The sequence below is a fragment of the Caretta caretta genome, chromosome 18 (genome assembly GCF_965140235.1).
Source record: "Caretta caretta isolate rCarCar2 chromosome 18, rCarCar1.hap1, whole genome shotgun sequence".
Classification (NCBI taxonomy): Eukaryota; Metazoa; Chordata; order Testudines; family Cheloniidae; genus Caretta; species Caretta caretta.
The window spans coordinates 16,167,224-16,186,520 of record NC_134223.1 but is presented as its reverse complement, the minus strand read 5'-3'; the positions used below and the strand labels follow the sequence as shown (position 1 = coordinate 16,186,520).

Sequence of the window (19,297 nt, the reverse complement as noted above, 5' to 3'; positions counted from 1 at the left end):
GAATGTTTTACCAACATCCTTCCAGTAAAACTCTCATGCCCCTGGGAGGAAAGTGTTTCAATACCTCTTTTATCAGACGGGAAAACTGGGCACAGAAAAAGCTGGATGACTGCCACAAGGTCCTGTAGTAAGCCAGGTTTTGTCTACACACAAACTTTCACCCATTTGGTTAAACTGGTTTAGCTAATCCAGCGCTACATGGACACCAGTTTAACCAAACCGGTTTAAAATCAAATCTCAAGGGAAACCAGCACAATACTGCCTTTAGACAAGTGCCTGCCCACGCAGAGCAGCTTGCAGGACTGGCCCCCACATCCCCTCAAAAAACAAAGAAAAGGCATGAAAAACTTGCCCTGGATCAAATCCTTAACAATGCCACTGAATTGCTGGGTGACCTTGGGCAAGACACTTCACCCCCTGTGCTTCTGTTTCCCCATCTTTAAAAAGGGGATAATAATACTGAACTCTTTTGTAAAGAGCTTTGAGATCTACAGACTAAAAGTGCTGTACAAGGAGCCAGATATTATTATTATTATTCCAAGTGGTCAGTTACAAGGACAAGTGTTCCCCCTTATAACATCTGTAGTTCCACAATGCAACCTTAGCTTTTCAGTTTCTGTCAGTGCCACCCCAAGTACCTACCTCCAAGTAATTCTGGACGCCGAGCACAGGCTGATCAGTCAATGTCTCCATGACACCACTGCAGAGCAAAAGAAAGACAACAGTTCTTAGCAATGGTCAGTAAACGCCAACCTTCAGCCGATGGCTGAACATAGGATGGAACATCACACTTAGGCTGAGTACCTGGGCTACAGCAAAATAAGGATCGTCAGCTTCTTTGTCAAGTGACCGACTGTGATTGAGATCCAGCGAATTCTTTATATAAAACTTAACTAAGGATCAAATGCTACCTTTCACCTATTTTAGATAGGCTGCCATTGACTTTAATGGGCTTCGAATCAGGCACCAATTCTGTACACAGAAGTAAAATGATATCTGTTTTCCTTCCACTATATGCTGCTAATTTAGTCAGGCCCTCATTTAGCAAAGCAATTAAGCACATGGTTATGTCCCATTGACTTCAAGGGCTGTTAAGTGTTGTACTGTATTGAGGCCACACGAATAGGAATCAAAGTTTTACAAAGACTTCTTAACAATTCACGTAGGATGGAGTTTGCGGCTTCTAGCTATAGTAATTGTCCCATTAATAATAATGGCCTAATCTGATTATAGGCAAAGAACAATATTTAAGCCGCAGATGCAGACACAAATTTATGACTATGGTTTCAACAACAGAGGACATTTGCATATCTTATTTCAGTTATTCCTTCTCTATTCTCCTTTCATTGTCTGCCTAATAGAAGGTCTCACCGAGAGTTAGAGACTCACTCAAGGGGAAAAAAAGAAAAGCAAAATAATGCAATCTCAGCTGTCAAAATGTATTACGTGGCATATCTAACATTCAAACTCTCCCCTCAAAAATTAAATGGCCCCTTTATTGCGTCTAAAGACAAGCTTATCTGCCTTGGTTCTCTCTGCATCGTTCAAGAACGAAGGGAAACGGTCACATTCAGCACTTCACATTTTTAAAAGCTTTAATTTATTTATTTTACTTTGCAAAAAGGTTTGAGACTGCAGAAATCACAATCCACCCTTTCTCCTCGTTCCCTAGCCAGGCCCTCATCCCACCTACATAGGAACTGCCACATCAAGGATCCGTCCTTAGCTACTGAGATTTCCTCCTCTTTGGTCTTCCTGCTTTTCCCCCCTTGCTCCCCCATCCTGTCCACACAAAATACTGCCCAAAGTCACCTTGCTTCCTCCCACAATGTTCTGATCACATCACTCCCCTCTCTGAATCTCACCCAATTTTCCCTCTAGCCTTCCATATCATGTTCAAGCTACCTGTCCTCACCTTTAAGCCTCTACATAACCCCATTCTCAGCTACTTTTCCCTCCTACCGCTTATGTTTCTCCTAAATTGCCCTCATAATAGTTCCTTGAGATCCTTCTCCTGCTCTGACCTTCAAGAGCCAGGGTCACAGTGCACAGGCCACCCTTGCTAAGTGTCTGGAAGGCCCCCAGCTGGAGCAATTGCACATCAGTCAAAATTAATGATAACGACAAGCCCACTGAAGTTCTGGGGACGATTTGCACAAGGTAAAGGCTTTCAGGATAAGGTCCCAACCCCGCAGATGCTATTGCGAGTGAGCAGTGTGACTGAACGTAACCTCACACGTGCGAACGTGCATTTGCAGTCCTTGAGCTTCAGCTCAGAAACTTCTTGAGGCAGGGACCTTGTGCAGCACTGAGAAAACCGAGAGCCCTGCAATAAATAACTCTACTCAGTGTAGTAAACAGGGGACAAAACCTAGGGGTCATTCTAACAGTCACTGACCTTCACGCGAGTGATTCTGATTCTCGCATTAGAGACAAAGTAGAAACGACAGCCTGAAAGTTATAAACATTAAGGTCTTGTCTACACTAGAAAGGGTTTGCCTGTAGCTAATGCTGGCAAAAGAGTTTGTTTCTAGCGTATACCAGTTCCCCAAACAAAATCAACCATACCAGCAAAAAGGAGGTTTCTGCTGACCGACACTGGAGCTTCTGCTGGCATACCTCTTATTGTCACACTCCTACCCACCAAAGCTAGGCCCGCAAAAACTTTGAGGCCAAGTGACTTTGCTATAAGTCCCAACTTGAAAACTTCAGGGGGGTTGCCGTGTTAGTCTGTATCCACAAAAACAACAAGGAGTCCACTGACACCTTAAAAACTAACAGATTTATTTGGTCATAAGCTTTTGTGGGTAAAAAAAGCCCCACATCTTCCGATGCAATCTACAAACTGTTCTTCGTGGTGCAGAGTCAACCCCCACGGGGCTCCTTGCTGGACCAGAGCCTCAGGCCGAAATACCTCCAGGGATTCAAATGAAGTTACTTTGCATTTACACCTGTCTGAGATCAGAAGCTGGCTCTTTCGTCTATCCTCCAAGGATAGAAATGTGTTGTCGGCCCGTCCCCCATCACTCCAGTTGGGCTTTGAGGGAGGAAGGAACCAGGACAACATTTCCCCCACCCCAAACGATTTGCCCTCGTTCCAGTTTCTAATCCCCAGTAGATGTATTCCTATGCATTCAATAATGGGATTAATATTTACCAAAAATACAAGGAATTATTTACCTTGGAGACTGGTGTGTAGTTTCCTTGCCTCCCCCCCCTTTATGGTGACCAGACAGGAAGTGTGAAAAAATGGGACACTTCCCCCTCCACCCCACCCAGGGGCTGGGGTTATAGAAAACAAATCCCCTAATATGAGGACATCTGGCTGTCTTCCACCCCACGCTAAGAATGCACAGATCCCGGATTCGTTTTCCCCACCCCACCCCCCGGAAGGGCAAACCACCACCACGCCACCTACCTATAGTTAGTCCCAAAGTACTGAAAGAAAACTAAGTACCGAGTTTTGGGGGAATGCATCTCTGTTTGCGAAGGCTTTAATTTAAAAGCTCTGCTTTCGGTTCAGGCTCGCGTAGCAGCTGTTACCACCCCCCACCCCCCCCCGGATTGAAATGCGCTCAGCAACACAGCCCCGCGCCCCATTGCCGCTCCTCGGGCAGGAAAACCCTGCCCGGCTTTGCGGGGAAACCTGCGAGCTCAGAGCGAGCCTCCTCTTCGCCCGGGGGACCGGGACTGCAGCTCCGGCAACCAGCCTCGGCACAGGCCGCTGGAGCAGCGGCCCGCTCTGCCCGGGGACGCCCCGCAATGAATCGGCCCCCCCAGTCTCGCTGCCGCGCCGCGCGCCCCTTCCAGGGGGGGGGGGGTTCCAGGCACGCGGTTTGCAGGCGGCGCCCGGGGAGCCCCAGGGGCGCACGTGCCCAGGAGGCGGCGAGCTTCCAGGGGGCCGAAAGAGCTCGCTGGCGCCGCCGGCCGCTTGCAACTTTGAGCAAGCCAGAGCCACCCCCTTCCCCGAGCAAGAGGAGGAGCTTTAGACTCAGTTGCAAGCCGCGGTAGGGAGCGAGGTAAAGTTTTGCCTTTGGTATAAAACGTGTAATGGCTTTGTAATTTTTTTTTTTTTTTTAAATCTATTTTTTAAAGGTCGAGCGAGGTTCATCCTTTAAAGGGTCTCGCCTGCCCCGGCCTGTAGCTTTTGTGCATTTAAAAATGCTCCCTTTCCTTGCTGAAATTCCTTATTTTACTTGCATAATGACAGGTTTCAGAGGAACAGCCGTGTTAGTCTGTATTCGCAAAAAGAAAAGGAGTACTTGTGGCACCTTAGAGACTAACCAATTTATTTGAGCATGAGCTTTCGTGAGCTACAGCTCACTTCATCAGATGTTTACCGTGGAAACTGCAGCAGACTTTATATACACACAGAAATCATGAAACAATACCTCCTCCCACCCCACTGTGATCACTTTAGATAAGCTATTACCAGCAGGACAGTGGGGTGGGAGGAGGTATTGTTTCATGATTTCTGTGTGTATATAAAGTCTGCTGCAGTTTCCACGGTAAACATCTGATGAAGTGAGCTGTGGCTCACGAAAGCTCATGCTCAAATAAATTGGTTAGTCTCTAAGGTGCCACAAGTCCTCCTTTTCTTATTTTACTTGCTTGGGAAACCAGTTGGGGGGGGGGGCTCATGTTTCCCCGCAGTTTGCACCCCAGGCAGCTGCAGGGGGGGCTTGAAAGTGGAATCGACTGGACCCTGGTGTAACCCAAGGGGAAACTGACTAGCCTGTCTCAACACGGCCCCGCCACCTAAGAAGAATAATGTGAAAAACACAATAAGCAAACCGCATAAACAGTGAAAGAAATTCTGGGCAGAATTTTCAAAAGCAGGTAAGTCACTTCGCACCTAAGTCCCACTTTCAAAAGGAATTTAAGACACAGATCCTCAAAAATATTGAGGTGAGCTTAGGGTGACCAGATGTCCCGATTTTATAGGAACAGTCCTGATTTTGGGGTCTTTCTCTTATATAGGCCTCTATTACCCCCCACCCCGTCCGGATTTTTTACATTTGCTGTCTGGTCACCCACATATCTTCGAGAATCCAGCCTGCAGCCATGATGCCTAAATCACTTATAAAAATTAGGTTTGGGCTCCCAAGTGACTTGGGAGCTTTTGAAAATGTTACCCTTTAGGTTCAAAGTCCATTCATTTACAATAATCTACAGTGTGGACTGCAACAGGAAAACAATAATTTGTCATCCAGCTGTGCATTTTTCAATCTGTGCCCCTCAAAATACATTATTAAAACCCAAAGCGAAAGGAGCCGGGCTGCCCTGGCCAAAGCAACTATATAGCATTCATCAGGGACGGGACCTCGCAGAAATTTGTGTTGTCAAAAGCAGCACGACCTGGTGCTAGAATCCCCTTGGCGAGCCGTGGGAATTATGAAATTCACCCAGTGACAGATCTGTCCTCAAAACAGGGCTTCTGGGGGCTTGACAGAGCACATGCTTTGGGCTGGCCTGCTACACAGGAGTGAATATCACCCAAGCTGTGCAAGGGACATTGCTATATATGCCGTGAACTCCACTGAACCCCTTCTGCCCAGAGTCCCAACAAAGTGTGCTTCAACAGGGCGTAGGGTGGGGAGCAGACATGTCATTCCCCTTGCATGCTGGCAAGGTCCCCTGTTAGCACCATTCTATACTGCGTCTAGATCTGCCACTGACCAGTGTCATCTCACTACGGAAGTGTAGTCTAGTGGTTAGAACAGGGTTGGAGAGTCAGATACACTCCTGGGTTCTGCTCCCAGCTCTGGGAAGGGTGCATGGTCTATTGATTAGAGAAGGGGCTTGCAGGTTCTATTTCTGTCACTGACAGACTGTATGGGTGGGCAAGTAATGTCAGTGCCGCGCCTCAGTTTCCCCATTTGTAAGATGGAGATTATGACCGTTCCCAGCTCACAGCTGTGCTGTTTGGGAAGCATGAGCTCTTTGGGTGAGAGGTGCTACAGAAGGGCAATATATTGGTAATACTAATGAAAAATACAAGCTGGAAACCCCAAGCTAAAGGGAGTCAGGCTTCACAGAGCTGTACACAATGGATTTGCAGCGGCATTTAGGTAAAATATATGATGTGAATCTGTAGCCTTTATTCACAGTGCCATTCATGCGAGTAGTTCTGTTAAATTCAGTGGAACATCCCCTGTGAATACGAACTACTCTACAGAGCAGATCCTCAGCTGGGGTAAATTGCACTAGCTCCGTGGACTTCGGAGAAGCTAGAACAGTTTTACCAACTGAGGATCCGCCTAAAGGTTGCAGAGTCAGGCCCATGACGACGGCTCAGCTCTCAAACCAGCGTCGATTTTAACTAGGGCTGTGGATTAATCACCGTTAACTCACGTGATTAGCCAAAAAATTAACTGCGATTAAAAAAAATAATCACAACGAATCGCACTGTTAAACAATAGAATACAAACTGAGATTTATTAAATATTTTGGATGTTTTTCTACATTTTCAAATACATTGATTTCTATTACAACACAGACTACCATGTGTACAGTGCTCACTTTATAGTATTCTTTTTTGTTACAAATATTTGCCCTGTAAAAATGATAAACAAAAGAAATAGTATTTTTCAGTTCTCCCCATACAAGTGCTGTTGTGCAATCTCTTTATTGTGAAAGTGTAACTGACAAATGTAGATTTTTTTTTGTTACATACCTGCACTCAAAAACAAAACAAAGTAAAACTTTAGAGCCTACAAGTCCAGTCAGTTCTACTTTTTGTTCAGCCAATTACGAAGACAAACAAGTTTGTTGACATTTACGGGAGATACTGCTGACTGCTTCTTATTTACACCTGAAAGTGAGAGCAGGTGTTCGCATGGCACTTTTGTAGCCAGCATTGCAAGGTATTTACATGCCAGATATGCTAAACATTCATATGCCCCTTCATGCTTTGGCCACCATTCCAGAGGACATGCTTCCATGCTGATGATGCTTGTTAAAAAAATGTGTTAATTAAATTTGTGACTGAACTCCTTGGGGGAGAACTGTGTGTCTCCTGTTCTGTTTTACCTGCATTCTGCCATATATTTCATGTTATAGCAGTCTCGGATGATAACTCAGCACATGTTTGTTTTAACAACACTTTCACTGCAGATTTGACAAAATGCAAAGAAGGTACCAATGTGAGATTTCTGAGAATAGATACAGCACTCGACCCAAGGCTTAAGAATCTGAAGTGCCTTGCAAAATCTGAGAGGGACAAGGTGTGGAGAATGCTTTCAGATGTCTTTAAAGAGCAACACTCTGATGCGGAAACTAAAGAACCCGAACCACCAAAAAAGAAAATCAACCTGCTGGTGGCATTTGACTCAGATGATGAAAATGAACATGCGTCGGTCCGCTCTGCTTTGGATCATTATCGAGCAGAACCCATCATCAGCATGGACGCATGTCTTCTGGAACAGTGGTTGAAGCATGAAGGGACATATGAATCTTTAGCACATCTGGCACGTAAATATCTTGTGATGCCGGCTACAACAGTGCCATGCGAACGCCTGTTCTCACTTTCAGGTGACATTGTAAATAAGAAGCAATCAGCAGCATCTCCAGTAAATGTAAACAAACTTGTCTGTCTTAGAAATTGGCTTAACAAAAAGTAGAACTGAGTGGACTTGTAGGATCTAAAGTTTTACATTGTTCTATTTTTTAATGCAGATATTTTTTGTACATAATTCTACAACTTTCATTAGAAAAAGAAAAGGAGTACCTGTGGCACCTCAGAGACGAACTCTAAGGTGCCACAAGTCCTCCTGTTCTTTTTGCAGATACAGACTAACACGGCTGCTCCTCTGAAACCTGTCATGATCAAGAGATTGCACTACAGTACTTGTATAAGGTGCATTGACAAATACGATTTCTTTTGTTTTTTGCAGTGCAAATATTTGTAATAAAAAACAAATATAAAGTGAGCACTGTACACTTTGTACTCTGTGTTGTAACTGAAATCAGTATATTTGAAAATGTAGGAAACATCCAAAAATATTTAAATAAATGGTATTCTATTATTAACCGTGAGATTAATCACGCGATTAATTCTTTTAATCGCTTCACAGCCCTAATTTTAACATTACTTCAGAGCACCTTTCTTTTTGCTCTCCAGAGATGAATGGTTGCTCCATTAACCCATTACATCACATATCTGTTTTCCATAGTGATGCCTTCTGGTCAGGGTTACACAGATCAGCTATGATCTCCTCTGCTAGGCTCCCTAATGAATTAATCAAGGCTGAGGGTCTGCCATTTAGGCACTAGAACTTAATTACCAGAATCCTCCTTTCTCCATGGAATGTAGGCCCTGCAATCCCTTCTAATTAGTGCAAACACGTTTAGCACCTATTTTCAATTTAATATCTGTATAAGGATTACCATAGATTAACATACTATCGTACGCATGCAGTGCTGTATCACAATCCCCAATCACATGGGAGCAGCATTAGGGCTACCTATGCTTCTGTTACCTTCCCCATAATAAACCCACAAAGCAAGGAAATTCATAGGTAAGCTATAAGCCTCAAACCAGTGCTGCGGGCACAGTTGGGTGACATTAAAGAGACCGCCTGCAGTGCCCGTTTATGGAGGTGTAATCCTTAATTGCAAAGACCCAGATTGGTAGTAGGCTTGTCCTTCTGCTTGTATGTGGCATCATTCTTCTGTGAACATCCTTGCATGTTTGGAATGGTGGTGGCATGGATGATCTTTTTCTTTTTTTAAATCGTGTAATCACTAGAAATACAGAAACGCCATCAGCAGAATATGCCATTGTGTTATTTAATTGCATCACTATGACATTGGAAAATATCTTATGAAACAAAATGTAATACACATGATCGGCTAAAGATTTTATCTTTTGTCCAATGGATAAAGGCACAGGGCTGAGAAACAGGAGACCTGGGTCCTATTCCTGTCTCTGCCATGGTGTAATTTTGGGAATATTACTTTGATTCTCAGTGCCTCAATTTTCCCATCTGTTAAGTGAACATAATGATGCTTACCTGCCATTGTAAACATAATACTACTGCTACCTAGGTCTTATCATCCATAGATCTCAAAGTGTTTTACAAAGGAGGTCAGTACTGTTATCTCCATTTTACAAATGAGGGAAAGTGAGGCACAGAGAATCAAAATGATTTGCCCCCAAATCCCACCTTGGCAGAGAGAGGAACAGAATGCAGGTCTCCTGAGTGCCTGTCTAGTGCTCTATCCACTAGGCCAGACTTCTGCTTTGCATGTGACTGATGAAAATTCATAAAACACGTTAAGTGCTAAGTGTTGTTATTATTTACTTTATGAGCATGATACAGTAATTCCTCTGAGTTGGGCTTTTTACTTTGTTTCACTTACAAGAGCAATTAGTCCACTTTAGGGCTAACTCCTAACTCAGATGGGGCCTAATCCAACTCCCATTAAAGTCAAATTAGGATGTCAAAAAAGTTAACACCCCAATTCTTCAAACACCCAAACCCGAGTGTAGCTTTACACATGGGAGCAGCCTCGCAGAAAAGTTATTTATATGCATAAGAGTTTGTAGGATCAGGTGCTAAAGCAGCAATGCTTACAAATGGGAGTAGTCTTTAGTCACATGAGTATTCCCGTTGACGTCAGGGAGGATACTCATGGGAGTAACAGACTATTTGTATAAGTAAGGATTTGCAGAAAGAGGCTGTTTGGTTTTAGAATAATTTTTGGGGCAGGGAGCCTGGGGAGGCCAAGACCAAATTCTCAGCTGGTGTAAATTCTCCAGTGGTATGGCAGTCTAGCTGAGAATCAGGCCTCAAGTAATGGATCCTGACTGCACATCTGGGCCCAAAATCCCAGTTGAAATCAACAGAGGCATTTCAAGCAGGACTGGGTTAATAACATTTTAAACTTTCTTTAAAAAAATAATAATAAATTGCTTCTGTGCTACCACTTGTTCGTAATAAATAACTATGTGGATAAAAATAGAAGAAGATGGTGGTAATAAATATTACATGCTAGTGTTCATTGTCCTCATGGTTTTGTTATTTTTTTTTATTATTACACCTATTTCTAAAGTGTCAAACACTGGAATAACTAGGTGCAGAATTAATACACTACAAAAAGATGTAAAAACCACAGCCTGGGTCAGTAGTAACCAAGGACTGTATGTAGGAGAAATAAAACCAATTCAAATCCATCGCCCTCCTATACAGAACTGAGATTAGAGTTTTTAAATGGAAAAATCTGCCCAACTTTCAACTATACTGGTAGCATCTGGACTCTGTTATAATGAAACTGATGAATCCCCCTTTTAGAAAGGGGCCCCCAACAACCAGCCATGCACCGCCATTCTCAACACTGGATGCACCAAAGAAAATTTTAAAAATGTAAAAAGTCTTGATTTGCCTTATAACTTCCTGTGAGCTCTTAGCAATCATGCAATGTACAGTGATTGTGTTACATAAATCAGACCTTTTCCTACAGTACAGTACTCCTGCCTCTGTCTGACCAACGGAGTCTTAGAGGCCTGTTAGAAACATGAGCATTGTCTAGATCAGTCGTTCCCAAACTTTAACAACCTGTGAACCCCTTTCACTAAAATGTCAAGTTTCGCAAATCCCCTCCTAAAAATGAATATTTCCAGGGATTTTCTCCTTTACCTGAGTATAAATTATAAAAGCAGTGATCTTGGAAATATAAAATTTGTTTTTATGACATGCTTATTACACACTATTTATTATTAATTATTATTTATCATTACAGTATTTTTATTACATTATGAAAACAGCAACACTCTTCCCAGATCTCACTTTCGTAGCTTGTATCACTTTGAATAAGCCTGTTGTAAGACAAGGCTCCTATGTTTCATCAAGGAGTGTCAGATGTGAAACAGCATGAAGGGATTTAAGAAGCCAACTCAAGGAGTTCCTCCTACACAAACATTCAGGTCTTGAGCAGTCCAGGCAAACAACGCACGTTACAACAAAGCTTAAACTTGTTCTTCATAATAATTTTAAAAACAATATTAGCTGCCTATTTAATTTTTAAAAACAGCAAAAAATATCCACCTCCCTTTCCATTTCTTATAAGGAGTCCTGAAGGTTAAATCTCCTCAGTGTGATAGACATGCTTGCTTTGATCTGCTTAGCTCTTGGAAGTCCAGGGGCTCTGGGCTGCTGGCCCTGGGCTGTCCGAGGTCCCTAAGGATAGCTCTGTCTGCCATTAGGGATTTTTTTCCCCGAGAACCCCCGGTAACATTTCATGAACCCCAGTTTGGGAACCACTAGTCTAGAGTTAGGTTTTCACTGCAGTATTTGCATACAGAACTGGGACAGAATTCCCTCAAGTTTTTGGTTTGGCCCATTACTGAGATAAAGCCTGTTCATGAAGTTTTGATTTGGATCCAAATTTCCCCAGCCCTTTGGGTCATTTGGCTCTTGTTTTTTGGTTCAAGCCCACATTGTCTGTGATACATTTGTTTATATGGTATATGGAGATTTATACCTAAAAAAAATGTAATTGTTTTAAAAATCTGAAATCGGGATAACGTGACATGATGTGACAATGACACAATCTGTACGGTTCGCTGCTTTGCTGTGTAGAAAAGGCTCCCCATGCTTCTGCTGTCTGTGCTGCTTAACTGGGTGAGGATAAAGATTAAGCACACCCCATGTATTCCAGTTTATCCATGCCAGATTAAATTAACTTGATCTGTGAAAAATTTCATCCATTCATATAGACTCCCGGGGCTGATTCTGCTCTCTCATTGGCTTTACGCCTGTGTAATTCCATTGATGTAATTGGAGCTACTCCTGATTCACACCAGGATGGCCGAGAGCAGCATCAAACCCTGAATTTTTTAAATGAGAGACTAGATTTAGTAATTCTGAGCTTCATCCTGCTACCGTTGGCATCAGTAATGCAGGAGTGGACCTTGTATACTGTACAGGGCCTGGCATATTTTATTGTGCAGATGAATGGTGGCGACGGTATATGCAGATTGCTAGTTACACGTCCAGCTAGTCATTTAACCACCCAGTTACCAGGATTACATGAACTGAGGGGTGATCATTGCATGAGCAAGTCTGCAAACACATCCCCTTTGCAAAACGCAACCCCGGGTTTCTGAAAATCTAGCCCTGCTTATTTCGAACCAGGAAACAGAAACCGTGTGGGAAAGTGTGGGTGGGCAGCAAGATATTTCTTGAGCTTTCTCCTCAAACTCCCACCCCTCACTGCCTAGAAATAATAACAAATGCATTAAACGTGCCCGTTGCTGTTCGAGTCACATTTTTATTTCCCTGCAGCATTTTGAGAAGAGAAGGGAAATGCCAACCTGCCATAAACACAAGGGCAAGAGTCTGATCTCAGTTATACTGGTGAAAATCAGGAGTAAATCCACGGAAGTGAATTAACAGCGAGGCTGATTATTTGATATTGACATTGCAGTGATGTCCTGGTTCCCTGATAGGGATCTGTGGCCCGTTGTGTTTGAGGGCTGACAAGAGGGGAGAAAGTGGGGACAATGGTACTGTGGTCCGGAGCTCCAGAGGCCCCTCAAATGGTTTCACTGCTGTCTAAAAACAGTGAAATGGGAAGAAGTGGGGCTCCAGGAGCCCTGCATTTCTCTGGAGGGGTCTGATTACAGCTCCCTCTGAAGCACGGGGTTCAGGCTGCTATCCGAGACATTGGACAGTGGCGTCATCCATCAAGGCATTTGTTTTAACCTGTGAACTCCTGGGGGTCCGCAGACTATGCCTAAGGGGTCCGCAAAAATGTTGTCATTACCATAGAACAACGGTTTTCAACTGGGGGTCCGCGGACTCCCGGGGGTCCGCAAATTGTGCCTACGATTTCCAAAGGGGTCTGCATCTCCATTCGAAATTTTCTAGGGGTCTGCAACTGAGAAAAGGTTGAGAACCACTGCATCGGGGCACTTTTCTGGTGGTCCTGTACAAACAGACCGTCCCTGGCTGGATGCCTTTGCCGACGAAGAAGCCAAGCGGCATGGGAGTATCGGGAGGCAGAGCGATGCGACTGGCTGCAGACAGGTTTCTGATGCCGATCAAGAGGCAAGGCCAGGGCGCAGCGCTCCCCATGGGCTCAGCGTGCGCCCCAAAGGCTGTAGGATGCGGGGGTGGGGGAGCGATACGCAGGTAGGGTTGCCAGCCCTCCAGGATTGTCCCGGCGTCTCCAGGAAGGCACGATTCATCTTTAAGTAAAGATTATGTCATGTGATGAAACCTCCAGGAACAGGTCCAACCAAAACTGGCGACCCTGTGCGGAGGCTGGGGGAGGAAGGAGCCTGGTTGCAGCTGCGCAGTTTGGCAACGCTCCCTGAGCAGTGACAGGCCAGCAGGGCTGGAGCTGCTGAGCTCCCTCCTTCCACAGCCAGTGACAGGCGAGTCCAGAGGAAGGAGCCTGCATGTGCCTGTTCCCGGCTCCACTCAGCCACTGGACTGCGGCGGACGGGAGGAAACCGGGGGCCCCTGCCGCGCAGGGGGAAGGAAGCCGGGGTGGGGGGGCCAGCGGCTGGAAGAGTGGATCCAGTGTGTGTGTGGCGTGGGGGGGGGGGTTGTTTTTCCTTGCGGGAGATGAACTTTCTCAATTAAAAGTGCCTGGAGCTGAGCTGCGAAAATGACGGTGGAATTTGAGGAGTGCATCAAGGATTCGCCCCGATTCCGGTAAGGGATCTCCCCCCGCGCCCCAGTGTGTGGGTGGGTGGAGAGGGGGGGAAGGTGATGGCTGGAGGGGAGAGGAGCAGCCCTCGACCCTGCTGGGCTCCATCTCCATCTCCAGCTGCGTGCAGATGCCAGGCACACACATGCGATGCATGCTGCCCTGCCTTGCCAAGCCAAGCCATCGTGGAAGGGCAGAAAATGAGAGATGGGGAAAGAACCCATTGGATCGTCCGTAGACTCCCCAGCGCTCCAGCAGAAACGCTGCAAAGAGGATGGGGTGGGAGGTAATAGGGTCCTGTCATTCATAGCCCCACTCCCCGTTTCCACCCTGATAAGGACCATGTGTTTCCCTCAGACTGCATTCTGCCTTGGCACAGCCCCTGCAAATGAGCAGCCGGCGGAGGGAGAGGGGGGATGAGACGCGGAAAGACTGCCAGAGGGGCGCTGCAAAGCTAATCGCATTAGGGGGAGAGGGGGTGAAAGTGGCCTGTGTAATCCGGGGAGGGTGTGCGTGTCTGGGTATCTGCACATGGAGGGGGAGAAGGGGCAAGACTCGAGCGCGAGGCAGATTGTTGGCTTTATTGTAAGGATGGTGTCTTCTGGGTTAGATCAGGGGGGTTGGGGGCATAGACGCTGGAACAATTTGTACAGTGAGGGTACTGAGAGCCAAACTGTAAACCCTGTAAATAATGGAAACCACTTCAAACCAGGGGGTGCTGCCGCACCTCCAGCACCCCTAGTTCCAGCCCCTATGGCTGGGGGCTGCGGATGAGAAAGCCCTAAGGGATGACGCGTGCCTCGGGACCACGGTCCCCTCCGCATCCCTGCATCTGGGGATGCATCCGTGTCAGCCCTCCAGCTGCCTTGTGATCAAAGGCAAAGCAGGGCTCTGATTCCTTGTGGCTAGACGTTGCCTTTTGATCGTCCACCCACCAACGATACAGACAAGTTCTGTGATTGACCACAGGCTAAATCCAGGCAGAGACCCTAACCGAGGCTGGATAGAAGTCTTGGGCAATGGAAATCCAGTTTTGTCAGACAAAGAACAGCTCGCATGGTTAGCCTTGTAACTCCAATGGGAGGTAATTAATCAGAGTTCAGAACCAAAACCAAAAACCTTTCTGTTCATTTTTTTCTTAATGATTTTTTTTTTTTTACTGTCAAGGTCGTCTGCTGTGTGTGTGTGGGGGGGGGGGGGACGGTTTACAAAGAGAAGGCACATAAAGGATTCAATTACTATAACCCTATTCTGGGCTTTGGTCCAGCCAGTTCACAATTTCTAAACAATTCTGTCAATCAAAAGAAAAAAAGAAGTCAGCCCTTCTCCCCAAGGTTCTGGAAGGGGGTGAAAATAAACGGCAGTATTTATACTAACAGAATCCAACCGAATGATCTGCAATAGGGAGCCCCATTTAATCAGGCAATGGCTGGGCTGATGGATGAGATTTTTCAATTAGTTATAAGCTTTGCCCCCAGGTCTGGGTGATAAATGGCCAAATGCTATTGTCACGGCAGGGTTAGGCTCTGAATTCCATGGCGGTGATTTTTGTTCTGTACATTCTGCCCTGTTCGTTTTGCTTCCCCGTGCTGTTAAAAAGCTTTAGCTCCCTCCTGCATGTATCATTCAAAGAAAGGCTCCCAGCCGCAGCTGGTGTAAACTGGTGTCAGTGGAACAATGCAGATTTCTCTCTGCTGAGGAGCTATCCCAAAGACAGGGAATAATTTTCTATCCGATCAAATTCATTCTCTTTGGGGATTCTTACAAGGAATCCCAGGCTCTCAAAACAAAAGACTCCGTCCTCGTCCTACTGTAATGAAATCAGGCTATTGTACAGGCTGGGGAAAGGGTTCCAGGGTTATGGATACTGATGCTCTATTGCACCAGAAGCTTGCTATCCTGGATAGATGTTGTAATAGAAAGATCAGACCCTCCAAGGCTAATAACCTCCTGCTGCTTCTCAAACTGTACTTCGGTGCTGACAGAAGCCTGGAAAGACAATAGATGGCAAATATGTGGTGGGTGGGACACTAGTGCAGAAATAAGCCTGCAAACAGCAAGGTTCTCAAGGGGTTAGGATGGACAGTCACTGGAGCTGATTCTCAGTTATCCCATTGTGCAAGGGCTTTTCGTTTATGAAAATGAGTGTTGCCCTTTAAATGCATTTAAAAAAAACCCAGTGGAATGTGCGGTTCGTTAGAATGGCTGCAATAATCCATTGGTGTGGATGCTCAGAATACTTGTGTTTCTGTGTGGAAATGGATATAGGGGTGTGTGTGTGTGTGTGTGAATTTCCCTGTGTTCTGTGGTGTGCTTGTGTTCAAGGGGATTTTACAAAGAGGTTTCTTTCCCCCAATACAGTTTAAATGTAGCTGAAAGTTTAGGCCCTGTTCTCGGTTGTTCCAAACCCTATTACTAACGTGCAATCTCAAGTCATACGGTGCAATAGCCTGAGCCAATGTGAGATGACGGGGCAGTGCTGTTCCCTCCCCTACTTTGCATTCGACTCTCAGGAGTTTTTCGTGTGGCTAGAAGCACGGAAAGGTTTTGCAGTGTGCGTGGGAGACTCGTTCCTCTCACCTGAATGTACCTAGCATCAAATAATCAACCCCAGCGGACTTTCCCTCCGGCTTTCATCGGGTCCCATTGTGCTGCAGAGCCTGTGAATGGTTCCGTGGCATCTTTCCAGGGCAGTGACTTCATGGGCCAGATGTCTTGTTCCACATGGCAGTGACCCTTTCCAGCGTGACGTCAAGCCTGATTGATGTGTTTATTTATTTATTTAGCATTTAGCATGTGTGGGCTTTCGGCCAGGTTTCTTAGTATGCAGGCAGCATCCTTGCTGCCCGCTCCCCTCTGTCTGTAAAAACAAAATGGCTCTCAGACTACCCTGCTGGACCTTTATCGAGAGCCAGTTGTTTAAGCATGGAATTACGAAGTCTTTTCCCACATGGCTGGACACAATCTGCTTGTTGCAGTGAGAGGGTGAGAGAGAGAGATGTTTGGAGAGGGAGGGGAGCTGTTGCAGTCCCAGAAGGGAATAACTGATGGATGTAAACTTCTAGTCACCCTCAGTAAATGAAAAAGGACAGTGACATACTCGAGCTTGGGGTAAAAAGAAACAAACCCTCCCCAAACCCGGTTAGGGTTTAGACTACAGTCCCTGCTTGACACGTTTCCTCCTCCTTCCATTTATCTAACCAGGTCCTTAGATTATAGTATGCGTTATTTGTATTACAATACAATGAGGATCCGGGCCCCATTGTTCTATGTGCCACACCAACACATCCTAAGAAACAGCTCCTGGGCTAAAAAGCTTACAGTCAAATAGATAAGGGGTGGGCGAAAACTAGGCTTATTATCCCCATTTTACAGAGAGGGCAACTGAGAGATTAAGTGACTTGCCCAAGGTCACACATGGGCTCTGTGGCAGAGAGAGGAATTTAACACACATTTCCTGTCTCCCACTCCAGCATCTGAACCAAACGACCATCGTTCTGTTCCTACCGGACACCATCACCATAGTATCCTAGTGTGAACCCCATAAGCACGTTTCTGCTCCCCAGTTCTGCTGACAATTACGCTCCATTTTATACCTGGTTTATGGCCCTCAACACTGACCCCAAATCACTGCAAATCTTTTTCACGGTCATACATGAGGGGAAGAAACAACAGCTGCTTGGAAGCTCTACATACGCGGAACAGACCCACATCATGAGGCATCCTATAATAAGGCTTCTAACTGCTTCCAGCCTCCTTTGGCAATCAAATCCAATTATACTTCACAATGCTCCACACCACCAACTCAATGCAACATTCGGCCGGCACCTCATGCTTGATAGGGACCATCTGCTGGGAGGAAAAACTTTTCTTTTCTTTTTGCTGCTGCTGCTCTTTCCCCCCACTGAAATATAGAGCTATAGATTGGTGGGTAAACTTTGTTCCTGTTATGCATCTTGTGGAGACATGCACAGTCTCAAGTTCCAGTAAACAAACATAATTACCTTGAAAGACCAGTTTTTAGTGCATTTGCATGCAATCCCCAATAGATGCTAACGCTTTCATCTATCTGGCATGCAGAGCCTTTTATTGCTTAACTAATACGGTAGCCTGTGAAATACAGGAAGAGATTTCTGACTCGTTACTGTCAATAGTGGAAGCTCAAGAGGAAATGGGCCCCGGGTCGAGATTATATGAATGAAGGCCCCCATTACCGCCCTCATCCGTGCTGGTTTATAAAGTAACCATCTCTGACCAGTTCTGTGCTTGCTGTGAATCTGTGGGTTCACATCTAAGGGGCAGATCTGGCTTTTTTTTAGGATTGATACCTACAGATCTATTGCCAAATCTTGAGGCTCATACCAAGTCTTTATTCAGTCCTTGCTGAGGCAGGACTCCCGCTGGAGTATTAAGGGCCAGATTCTGCCACTCTTACTCATGCTGAGTAATACCTTACTCTAGGAATAATCCCACCGAGGTCAATGGGGCTACTTGCTGAGCCAGGTGCTACTCAGTGTGAATAAAGGTGTCAAAGTATGGCCTTAATTTTGGGAGGCCCACAGAAGAACCAAGGGGAAGGATTGCTCCTTCCTGGGGCAAAACCCATGAGGGTTCAGGGAAGGAAAGACCCACAAGGCATCTAAGGCTCCCTGATGGAGGTTCCCTGTAGTTTCTAGCCAGGGGGTCAGGGTTTCCCCCTTGTAGACTAGTCTGTGGTACTGTGAGAATGTGCTGGAGGTGTGCTTCCTCAGCAGCTCTGGACAGTGGGTGCTCACACGGTACACACTGGAGTTACCCCAGAGACCCCCTAAAAAGGGGATCTCACCCACAGGGAAGAGGCAATCTCCCTCGGCCCTGGCCACCCACTCCGCCCCAAACCCACCCAATCCCTGGACCCGCACTGGGGAGAAAGGGGGAAAAAATTCCACGAAGGCCACAGCGCTCTCTTTCAGAACAGGATACGTGATACCCATATCTGCCATGCCATGCACACAGCTCTGAGGAACGCCATTCTCCGCCTCCCTGAAGCTTTGCAATCCATTGGCAGGCTTTGAAGCTAAGGCTCCTAAACCAGCGCATTCTCCAGAGTAGCCGCGCCATCGGGCAATGGCACTGGGGCACAAGCTAAGGGGTTTCCTTTGGCGGTCTGCAGCCATGGCTGGGTGTTATTGCTGATCTCTTTAGAAAAAAGGGAATCATGCGTCTCACTCCAACTCCATGCAAATGCAGGAGAAACACCACCGTTATTGCAAAAAGTATCGAAAAGTATCCAAACAAAGGAGAGTTAAAATCAATCAGGCAAAAGATGCAGTCAGATATCTCAGAGTCTTGCCCAAGTGCACTGATCATTGTCAGCTCCCGCTGTAGCAAGCTATTGCAGATTAATGGCTGGTCTACACCTGGGTCTTTTTGTACCAGAGCACATTGGTTTAAACTGCACTTACACTGATCTCGCGTACTGTTGTAATTTACTAAATTAAACCAGTTTTGAGTAACTGGGATAAGTGTAGTTTAAATCGATTTAAGTGTGCCCACGTTAGGAGTTTGCACTGGTATAAATGGTACAGCCATTTCCCTCGAGATATGATTTTCACCTGGTTTAGTTAAACCGTCGCCAAAAACCGCATGGATGCTCTTA

At 45.7% G+C, this 19,297-nt stretch overlaps 2 protein-coding genes across 5 annotated transcripts in view; one reads left to right on the top strand and one right to left on the bottom strand.

Annotated features, from left to right (window-relative positions):
• The window catches only part of PUSL1 (pseudouridine synthase like 1), a 65,739-nt gene extending 61,780 nt beyond the window's left edge, over positions 1–3,959 (bottom strand). For 2 of the 4 annotated variants that reach the window (XM_048824647.2, XM_048824650.2), the window contains exons 1-2: positions 3,419–3,959; positions 643–700 (exon numbers count right to left, since the gene is read on the bottom strand). In XM_048824647.2, the coding sequence (XP_048680604.1) occupies positions 643–700; positions 3,419–3,477 (117 nt within the window). In that variant the 5' untranslated portion in view covers positions 3,478–3,959. The remainder of the gene's footprint in view (positions 1–642; positions 701–3,418) is intronic. The other 2 variants (XM_048824648.2, XM_048824649.2) reach the window with 2 other exon arrangements.
• Positions 3,960–13,526: 9,567 nt separating this feature from the next.
• The window catches only part of ACAP3 (ArfGAP with coiled-coil, ankyrin repeat and PH domains 3), a 158,628-nt gene continuing 152,857 nt past the window's right edge, over positions 13,527–19,297 (top strand). The window contains exon 1 of the mRNA XM_048824822.2: positions 13,527–13,664. Coding sequence (XP_048680779.1) covers positions 13,618–13,664 — 47 coding nt within the window. The 5' untranslated portion in view covers positions 13,527–13,617. The remainder of the gene's footprint in view (positions 13,665–19,297) is intronic.